Source organism: Myotis brandtii, unplaced genomic scaffold (genome assembly GCF_000412655.1).
Source record: "Myotis brandtii unplaced genomic scaffold, ASM41265v1 scaffold550, whole genome shotgun sequence".
Classification (NCBI taxonomy): Eukaryota; Metazoa; Chordata; class Mammalia; order Chiroptera; family Vespertilionidae; genus Myotis; species Myotis brandtii.
In genome coordinates, this window is record NW_005370043.1 from 2,304,716 (window position 1) to 2,314,159 (window position 9,444).

The 9,444-nt window shown below is 50.8% G+C and overlaps 1 protein-coding gene across 3 annotated transcripts in view; it reads left to right on the top strand.

Annotated features, from left to right (window-relative positions):
* The first annotated feature begins 6 nt into the window (after positions 1-6).
* SH3PXD2A (SH3 and PX domains 2A) overlaps positions 7-9,444 on the top strand; it is a 229,280-nt gene continuing 219,842 nt past the window's right edge. For all 3 annotated transcript variants that reach the window (XM_005878211.2, XM_005878213.2, XM_005878212.2), the window contains exon 1: positions 7-132. In XM_005878211.2, coding sequence (XP_005878273.1) covers positions 61-132 — 72 coding nt within the window. In that variant the 5' untranslated portion in view covers positions 7-60. The remainder of the gene's footprint in view (positions 133-9,444) is intronic.

Sequence of the window (9,444 nt, forward strand, 5' to 3'; positions counted from 1 at the left end):
AGCCCGGCCGGGATGAGAAGGTGACGCCGCCGGGGGGCGCCACTCGCTTTGTGGGGGAAGATGCTCGCCTACTGCGTGCAGGACGCCACCGTGGTGGACGTGGAGAAGCGGAGGAACCCCTCCAAGCACTATGTGAGTCCTGCCCCAACGCCTCTGCCGGGGGGCTGGCCGGGGACCCCCGGGTGGCCCTTGGCCCCTCCCGCCGTTCGTCCCGGAGCTCAGTGCGCACAGGGCAGCCTCGCCGTGGAGTTTCTTTGCAGGGCCGCGATCTCCAAGGGAGCTTTCCTAGCCTCCTCCTCTCACTGCCTCCCCCAGCCCCGCGTTTTCTTTTTTTGGCTTCGGAGTTGGCCAGCGGTGCCCTGGTCTGTTCCCGCGGTGAAGTCATCCACCCGCCTGAGCGGTGATGGCTGGTGGGGGGAACGTTCGTCAGATCCTCGCTGGGAAGCTCTACTGGGAAAGAGCATCTCCCTGGGGTCCCCCGCGCACGCAGACCAGGATGCTTTCCGAGGCTGGCCTTGGGGAAGGAAGCCACGCGCTCGCGTCCCTCCCCCCTCCCCCCCGCACGTTCGCTCAGGTCTCTGCCTCCCCAGGCCGGGGTTGGGGTCAGAGGGAAGCCGCTGCGCCCCCTGTCCCACCTCCACCCTTCGCCCCGAGCTTGGATTTCCTTCGTTAAGTCCTTGTGTCTGTAGGTGCGAGGTGAACTGTGGCTTCTCCCTTTTATCCCTCCTCTGGCCGTGACCCTTAACTGGGTTCATTTCCTCTCCAGTGATGCTCCAGCCCCAGACACGAGGAGGCTAATGTTTGCTGTGGTTTCCGAGGAGCGGCTGCCCCTCCCCCTTTCTTCCCCAAACTTAATGAGAAAGGGCTCAGGTTGACGGAGCCGAGCTTGGGCGGCTGTGTGACACGGCCTCCTTTCATCTCAGCCAGGCCTGTCGTCCCATCCTTCGCACCTTAGGATGTAAGCTGGGCATCCTTGACGCCTGGGGACGCCCGGCCCCGGGCCGAGCAGTCTGGGCTCCTGTACTTGAGATAGAAGAAACAGACAGCCCGGCATCCAAAGCAGAAGGACTGCATCTTATTTTCAAATTAGACACTTAAAGGGGCATTCAGACTGCCCAACGCATTAATTTTAACAATTAAAACAGGCTGTTGGTTGCTGCCCTAGACTGCACACGGATCTCTGAAATGCTTTTTATTTCCCTGTTGGAAGGCAACTGGGGTTTATGCTAATGTTAGCCCCAGGGGACTCTTTCTGCCTTTATCGCAAATAGCTCTGAACTTTGGGTTTCCTATGGGAGCACATTCGGCTGGGCTCCTGTTGGGGAAGAGGTGGACCCTGGGGGCTGGTTCCTGACTAGACAGAGAGGTGGGTGCCCGTGGGGGAACATTTCTTGACGTGGTCATTGAGTTGTTTCTTTTGCTTTATTAGGCTCAGCAAACGACTTCCCCTGCTTTTCAAGAAAGCTCTTTTTGGAGGACTTGGGTCACCAAGTGGTCCTCCTGTTCCAGGGACAGATGTCCATTTACACATCCCAGCGCTTACTAGCCTGCCTAATTTTTTTCTCAAATGTTACAGGCTAAGTTTTAGGGGTTCTTTTTTCTAGTCTCCAGTTAAGGGTTGGCACTGCTTTCCACCAATTGCACTCTCTACTCTGAGGCCCAGACAGGTGCTTTTCCAACTCTGGATTTTAGGTAAAACATCAAATCTTACTAATCTGACAAATGCTGTCCAAGGTTATAGATGTAGGACATACTGGCAACCGGCCAGAAGTGTTGCTAAAGCGACCAGGGATCCGCTGCAGAGTCTGGAGAGGTAGTTAAGTGCTAGGGCCCTGAGAAACGTTGGGCAAGTTACTGAACTTCTGTGGGCCTCAGTTTCCTCATTTTTAAAGTGAGGGTAATAATGGTCTACTTCGTAGGGTTGTTGGGAGAATTAAGTGAGATCATCCATGCAAAGCACTTAGCCCAGTTCCTGGCACATCACAAGCAGTCATTAAATGGTAGCTTATTTTTGGTGAGATTCTGACTAAGAAAGCACTTTTGAAAACCAGCTATTAATGGTCTGGCAAAAAAAAAGGGAGAAAGATTTTGGGTTTTAAGATTGATAATAACTCGTTTTATGTGAAAAATACAAAAGAAGTCTTGTCCAAATCCCTTGAAATGATCATTTCCTCCCTTTTCACAGACAAACTGTTTTCCAGGACATCTCTGCTTCCCATGTAAAAATCGACATTATGTTTGGGGCAGGGAATGATGTCACTGAACAGATGGGGTCCTGTGGAGCCATGAACTAACGTTGTGCAAAACAGTTAAAGGAGAAAGTGCTACATGTGTGACATTGCGGAGCTGGCAGGGACCCCAGGACTCATCTGGCTCAACCCCATCATTTTACAGATGAGGAAACTGAGAACCAGGAAGAGTCAAGTCACTTGCAACACCATAGCTAGTCACAGCACCTGGGTCTGACTGGCCTTTGGCCTGTGGTGTGGGTTTTGTTCATTGAAGTACCCTACATTTAGTTGGGGCTGACCGGGAAGACAAATACCTGGTGGTAGCAAGAGATTCCTAACACATTTGGGGCATAAATGCATAGTGTCTAAGGAGAGGGTGCCCAGTTATAGAAAGTGTAGGTGGGGTCCACCACAGCAGGAGGAGCAGTGTCTTGGAAGCTTAGACTTTCTTGGCCCTTGCACGGTGGACACCACATATCAGAAGGTGAAGTGTTCTGGGTAAGGCAGTCCAGTGTGGGTAGCTGGCAGGACACACTGTGTCCAAGTCGTCTATGTTCTGGAAGCCCTGGCCCTGGAGAAGCATGCCTTCCTCCCACCTGTCCTCCATGATGGTGAAGTCTGAGTTTGTGTTTTGGCAAATTGCAGAGCAGAGAGGTTTTCTGGGATGTGCCTATTAGCTGGAGGGAGCTGAGGAGAGGCCTGGGGTCCAAGCAGGAGGGGCTCTGCTGGCTCTAGAGGCTGGGAACACAATGCAGAGGTTCTCTCAGGACATCCAGCAAAGGGTGTGCTCTTCCCCGAGAATGAGGGGGGGCTGCCCGGACAACCGAGGGTCTTGTGCTTTGGGTCTGTTTATGAAAGGCGGGCATGTGGCCTCCATCGTTTGGATGGTGCTGTCAGTCCCTGGCTTCCTTCCTCTCTGCCAAGCCCCTGCTCGGAGTGGGGTTAGGGGAGGGTGGGCAGCTGCTGCTTAGGCCAGGCTCCCTGGCTTGGAGTTGGGCTCCTCTCTTAGCTTTTATGAGTTGCCACTGGGGAGACCTTAGGTCACCTGGCTCTGGCCCAGACCACTTGTGTTTAAAATGACCCTGATGATGCGAGGTGCAAACTGCAGATGTCTTCCTTTGCAGGTTTTCCACAAGGAGATGGGTCCAGGTCCACAGAATTCTTTGCACTCATGTATGTGCAGGTGTATGTCAGGACATATGGAGGTGGAGAGACGCTTGTTTATCTAAAACAAACAAGACATTATTTGTTTGGATGTGGGAGGCGTTGTGCTTTCACTGTCATTTCCTTTCCTGAGTGTTTAATTCAGACAAATACCAGGCATGGATGTTCTGAGCCTCTACAGGACTCTTTAGGGAATGCAAGTAATAGCAGTGTTAGCATTTACTGTTCATGGAGCCAGACACTTAACATGCATGATTTCACGTGATTCCTACCATCCATTGCCTGTACCCTAACATGGGGTTGGTTCTTTGATGCCTTTATACAGATGGGTTAACTGAGTCGTGGAGAAGTTAGAGATTGCTCAGGGTCTCTTAGTTAGTTCAGAGAGATCTGGGAAAACTCAGGTCAGTTTACCACCAAAGGAGGAAATAAACCTAAAACGGGGCCCTTCCCCTCATCTGGAGTCTGGTTTTGGAGACCAGCCTCAGGCCTGCACAGCAGTGAGAAAGCAATGCAGGGTGGTATTTGAGGACTGCCTCCCTGTGTGGGACATCACCTCGTGCTGTGGCGGGAGGTCACGGTGAGGCACGGGGCGTGGAGCAAATCCAGGGTGATGTCAGGTCCCCAGTGATACTTGAGGTGATAAATGAAAGATTGACCCTGTGGACATAATTTATTCTCCCGTGTGTTTAGATCATTACAGGTTTTTGTCTTGGTCCTGGCAGCTACATTTTTAGGAATTGGCCCCAGACCTGTTCATTTCTCAGCCCTTCAGTTTTTCTCTAAGCCCTTCGACAGTGGGTCCAGCCCCAGGGGAGGAAGGATGTGCAGCTGCAGCATGAAAAGGGTCTTCTCAGGGCCAGTTCCGTTAGGGAATGAGTGGTGTTGGGCAGATCAAGGTTTGAATCCCGCCTTTGGCTCTTCCTAGCCACACTACCTGGGCCAGCCACTCGGGGCTGCAGCTTCCTCACCTGTAACCTCACAGAGCTTTGGGGAAAGTGACCTGAGATAATTTGGGGTAAAGCTTCCACCTGGCCCCCATCGTGAGCACTCAGCAGACACTAGTTTCCACCTGTTGTTCCTGATCACCAAAACAATGAAGTACGTTTGGGACCTGATAGGTCAGTGGTTCTCAACCTTGGCTGCACATTAGAATCACCTGGGAACCTTTTTAAAATCCTGACTTCTGGGCCTCATCCTCCGGAAATTCTGTTTCTTTGTTATGGGGTGGGGCCACCACATTCTGGGCCTCATCCTCCGGAAATTCTGTTTCTTTGTTATGGGGTGGGGCCACAACATTAGTAACAAAGAAACAGAATTTCCGGAGGATGAGGCCCAGAAATCAGGATTTTAAAAAGATTCCCAGGTGATTCTAATGTGCAGCCAAGGTTGAGAACCACTGTGATAGGTGAAGCTGAGAGGAAAGGAAAGACTGAGGCAAAAAAGAAGGTCCAGCTGTTCAGAGTCCGATGGGAAACTGGGCTACATGCCCCGTGGAAAACACCCAACATGCAAGAGAAACACATAAGCAAGGAACAGCTGTTCAGACCTGGATGGCTTTCTGGAGCTGATCTAGGGATGGCTTCCTGGTAAGTTGGGAAGGAACATGGGTTGGGGGGGTGGGGCTTGTAGAGGGGTGCTCCAGGAAAAGGCAAGGTCAAATAGGATCCTAGTCCAAGGTCAGCGCCACACATGGGTTAGCCCTCTTGCCTGCTTTCTCTCTCTCACACATGAGAATAGTTTCTTCTCCTTCTCCAAGGAGGGAAATGATCTAGGGGTGATTCACAGGTCTGACAAGGCTCCCTGCTTATGAACAACCAACCACATCCTTCACGGCCGTTGGAATGGGGCGCACAACCAGCCATTTATCATAGCCCGTTTTAGAGCTGAGTGAGGTTTTGGGGGAGGGGGCGGGCAAATCAGGATTGGAATCGCTGTGTGTGGTGGCAGGCAAACGGGAAGAGAAGGGAAAAATAAACGTATTTGATGTCATAGGAGACCGGATCCAGCTCCAGAAATATAAGTGCCAACTGCTGCATTTTTCCAAAGAGATATTCCGGGCCCAGCGTGAGTTAATGGCCAGTGGAGGCTCTGAATTAGAGGAGTGTTGTTAGGGCTTCTGATTTGGGGTTTGCACAGCAGTCCCTTGGAAATTGCCTTCTAATTTCCTCAGCCTGAGTCACCGACCAGACTATTTCTTGGCCAGAAAAAGTCTAATAGGCAACTTTATTCTCTTTTGCCTCTTGATTAAACAGAATAAAACAAATAATAGCATTATACATACGGTAGTTACACTCACTCTTCTTGAGTTCTGAGAATCCAGGAAAGGGATAATGGATTAGGACAGGGATCCAGGGAACAGGAAGGGCAAGGGGTGTGTGTGGGAAATGAGGAGGAGATTCTGGCTTTGGAAATAGGTGCTGAGCCAAAGCCAGAGGTTTACTCTGCTGTGGCAATTGCCAAAAATAATGGAAGCGTCCAGTAGGGTAACTAGCGTTTCAGGAGGTGGATTCCCAGAGCTATGTGTGATTTCTTGCAGTTGCTACAGTTAGTGGAGTCAGTCATAGGAAGGTAGGTAAATGGAGAGAGAGGTCAGGGGCCTGGACAGGAGGACAGGAAGGCGGGAGGGTAAGCCCCCAGAAGGCCCCTCTCATGCCCCCGAGTAACCTCCAGGCAAGTTACCACATTAGCAAAGATGCTGAGCAGAGCCCAGCGAGGATCAGATGCAGAGTGAGGAGAGAAGGGCACCTTTTAGAGGGGATCTTATTGGAACTGTGTAACAACCACATGAGGTAGGTAGGGGTTTTATCTCCACTTTACTGATGCGTCAATTGAGGCCCAGAGAGTTTATGCAACTCTCACTCAGAGGAATTCAGTACAGCTGGGATCCTCACTCTGGTCTCTGACACCTACGTCTGCGAACTTGTTGCTTTCTGCCCGGTTAGAGCTGGGTCAGGGGGAGAGGGGCATGGAAATACCTGAGGAATCCAGGCAGCACCACCTGAGATGATGTGCACCTGGAAGTCAGTGTTGTCGGAGAGCACCTGGGCTCTGGTGTCCCTGGGCTGGAATCCCGTCTCCACCGTTTACTGCCAAGGGCCCCAGTGCATGTTACTTATATCTCTGTGCCTCAGTTTCCTTATCTGTAAAATAAACAAAAAGTGAGGGGAAAATAGAACCTCACTCATAGGGCTGTGGTGAAGATAAAGTGAATTAATAAACGTGATGAGTTTAGAACAGTACGTGGTATTTGCCATAGTAATGGTTAAGTTCAGGAGCGGGAAGATTGGCTAGAGAAAGCAGGCTTGATGAGCCTTGAGGAGTCATTAGGATGTGGATGGTGAAGAGTAGGATTGAGGAGAGAAAAAGAGGGGAAGGGAATTCCAAGAAAGGGAAAAGCAGGGGTGCTGGAGGTGGATCACACAAGGAAAGTATGGGCAGAACCCACGTGGGGGAGAAGGATGAAGGGAAAGGTCAGGCTAGCTTCTGAGAGCCTCTTACGAGCTGAGGGAATGCAGTTTATTGTGTAGACACCTCTGAACCTTCCTTTTCTCCCAGGGATTGCGGGGGAAGGGGAGCTGATGGTCATGATGGGGTCCTCCTGGTGGGTTCCAAAGCTGGCTCTAGGGCTGTTCCTGCAGCCGTGGTCGGAACAGAGTTAGGCTAGAACTAGAACCTTTTTCTAGTTCTGCATTGGGGACTCTAGTTGGCAGGCCAGAGCCCAGGCCCTCTCTGTTTGTAGTTCTTACTCTGAGGGGTCAGGCTGCCTCATAAAAGTTGATTGCACCCCAGAGGACTTGCAGAGGGAGGGTGGAGGAGGAGGAGAAGGGGGAGCCGCAAGGAGTGAGGCATGGCTGCTTTGGGCCTCACCAATGGAGGGCCTTGGTTGGCAGGGCCCGATGCCGCCGCAGGATGTCACAGTGGAGTACTTTCCACCCACATTCCCAGACACGGCCGGCCACTGCAGCACCCCAGGGCAAGAGAGAGGAAACCCCGAAGGGTCTGGGGGCTGATACTAAACAGCTTTCTGGGGGCCCAGGATGTCTTTGAAGTCTCTGTGTTACCCCGAAACAGTCCCGCCAATGTTGCCTTCTCCTTCAGCATCTCTCTGAACTTGTTTTACTTTCAAGTACAATGCTTCAACTACCTCTTCATGTATTTAACCTCCACCACACTCCTGTACTTTCCAGTAAGCCTGATTCTTTAGGGAAAACTTAATGATAAAAATAATAGCAGTTGCCCTGGCTGTGTAGCACAGTTGGATAGAGCATCGTCCTGATAAGCCGGGCGAGGTTGTGGGTTTGATCCCAGTCAGGGCACATACAAGAATCAACCAATGAGTGCATAAATAAGTGGAACAACAAATCAGTCTCTCTCTCTTTCTCTCTCTCTCTCTCTCCCTCCCTCCCCCCCTCCTTCCTCTCTCTCTTAAAAAAAGAAAAGCAGAAAAGCTAACATTTCTGAATGCTTTCTCCATGCTAAGAGCTTTATGGAACTGTTCAAAATTGCCCCTGAAGCGTGTACTAGTATTTACTGCTGGCATCCACATTGTACAGCCCAGGACACGGAGACCCACAGAGCTTAAATGAATTGCCAAACGCCACACAGCCAGTAAGCTGCATGTAAAGAGGGGCCTGCCCTGTCCCACAGAGACCTCACAGCCCCTTTAATGTTTGATACACCTTGGGAGACTGGACCCCAAGGAAATTCCATCTGAGGCCTGGCCCGTTGGTTTGTCAAGCCCTGAAACCTTCCACATGTCACTTTCCCCATCTAGATCTCCATTTGCCCATCTAGAAAATGGGCTGAGTGCTTCCTTTCTGTCCTGCCTTACAGAGGGGAGGGTGGGTATGAAAGATGCGTTGGAAAGTGCTGAGCCCAGAGAAAATAGCTATGTGAAGGGTTCCTAGGTTCTTCAATCTGGTTTCTTTTTTCTTTTTTTTTTTACAATATTTTTTAAATCTTCACCCAAGGATTTATTTATTTACTTACTTATTTTAGAGAGAAAGGAGAGAGCGAGAAACATTGATCAGTTGCCTTCTATACACACTCTGACCAGGGATTAAACCTGCAACCTAGGTATGTGCCCTGATTGGGAATAGAATCCACAACCATTTGGTATATGGGACAACGTGCCAACCAACTGAGCCACCTGGCCAGGCCTCAACCTGGTTTCTTAGTCATTTGGGGAAGGGGTTGCTTTACAAACAGGAGCTGTCCTCCTGAGAAGCCTTGCAGCCAGGGTCGACTCAGGATCCCTTTAGGCCTTCAGTGAAGGTGGCTTCCAGAAAACCACCCTGGGAATTACACTCTGCTTCTTCCCAAGCCTATCATTTGTGTGAATGGGAAGAGACAGAGCTATTTCCAGTCCCTTCTCTCCCCGATGTTACCTGAGGGGAGGAAGTGACATCCTGGCGGCTGCGTTAGCAAAGGGGAAACAGCTGTGCTTTCTGCCGCCCCACTGGCTGCTTTCTCTGGCCCTTTGCTGTCATTTCCCTTCGGCCGGTGAGGAAGCCTGGGTGGGTGGAGGTGCATGGTGGGGTGGGGGCAGAACCCCTTCCTTTGTGTGTGTCAGTGCAGCATAAATTATGCAGTGGAATGTGTGGGGCCCTCCGACCTGCCTCTGGGATCTCTGGATTGTGAACTTCAGAACTGGCAGAAATGGATCACTCTTATCAGATCTCTTATCAAGGAGTAAGAGGTGGGGGTATTACCCGATGCCGGTAGCCTACCAGGTGGGATGTAACAGGTGGGGGGTAAGGGATTTCATGGGTGTGGGTGGGTCTGTACTTTCCACCCATCACTGAGTGGTCCCAGGAATATTCTCATTCAAGGTAATTAAGGAGACTTTGGACCTGTTTTACGTGAGTGAGCACCATCCTCATACAGCTACCACATATTGCATTCCTATTTTGTGCCAGATTATTTATAATCTCTGATCTTGACACAGCCCTGAAGGTATGCATTTTAACCCCATTTTACTCTTATGGAGACTGAGGTTCAGAAAGGTTAGGGTTCATTGTTAGTCAAGTACAAAGCCAGGTGTGTC